General features: G+C 50.8%; 1 protein-coding gene across 1 annotated transcript in view; it reads left to right on the top strand.

Moving 5' to 3' along the window:
- Positions 1–15: 15 nt before the first annotated feature.
- The window catches only part of KIRREL (kin of IRRE like (Drosophila)), a 176,668-nt gene continuing 175,755 nt past the window's right edge, over positions 16–928 (top strand). The window contains 1 exon segment of the mRNA XM_018566057.1: positions 16–73. Coding sequence (XP_018421559.1) covers positions 22–73 — 52 coding nt within the window. The 5' untranslated portion in view covers positions 16–21.

Here is a 928-nt window from a genome sequence, read left to right as displayed (position 1 = left end):
TAGAACTCGAGGATTAGGAGCATGTTTTTACTCTTCCTATGGATGTTCTCGCTGCCGGACACACTTTCACAAGGTAAGATCCGATCCATCATCGTGAGACAATAAACAAAAGAGCAACATGTATTGTGTTTTGTTACTTTGCTGAATGCAGTGATGCTGCTGCTGCTGTTGCTTTGCTGCTGCTGCAGCTTCTCTGGCCACATCTGTATTGTATTAGGCTGAGGATCCCCCCTCGTTGTCACCTCTTTGGGGGATCTTGTGTTGGTTGTGATGGGTTGTTGTTGTGTTTTATGGTTTTGTGTTGTAGTATTATGTTGTATTTTTGATTTTTTTTTTTTTGCAATGCTCTGCAACTTTGGTACAGGCTGATGTGATCCAAGAACAGGGGAAGGAGGAGGGGAGGGGGGGGTGTTGGATACTAATCATGATTGTGCCATGACTCAGGACCACGACTGGGATGGGTTAACCCCTTCCTGCCCGCGTCACTCTCCCTTTTGTGTTACATAAAGCGATCTCTGAATCGATCAACTGCAACGTTGTTCTACGAGGGGTCAATCGGGAAAAATGCCATGCCCCCCGCGTCTGGGGTCGGAGGTCTATTAGAGCGACTGCGAACGTTCCTCGGCCAACGATACGGAGCTGCGGGACTTCGCCCCGGGTCTGGGACGGCCGCGGCTGCTGCCGAAGCTCTTAAGAGAGATTTTTTTTTATTAACCTGTTGAATGGTTACGCTGCAGCCATTTGCCCCTTCCCCCGGAGCTCAATGGATGCAAGAGGTTCTGCAGCGGCGCGGCGGCTTTTTTGGGTCGCTCGCGCTGTGGCGACGTTGCCCGAAGACAATAGTTGGTGCAGATTGAAGTGCTGTAGGATCGCTCTTCTGGGAATACAAGGAAGGGGGGAGGGGGGTGGTGGTTGATTGGCTGGGATC

Source organism: Nanorana parkeri, unplaced genomic scaffold (genome assembly GCF_000935625.1).
Source record: "Nanorana parkeri isolate BGI_ZX_2015 unplaced genomic scaffold, ASM93562v1 scaffold911, whole genome shotgun sequence".
Taxonomy (NCBI): domain Eukaryota; kingdom Metazoa; phylum Chordata; class Amphibia; order Anura; family Dicroglossidae; genus Nanorana; species Nanorana parkeri.
Note: the sequence above shows the minus strand (reverse complement) of the source record. Positions and strands in the feature narration are given on the sequence as shown.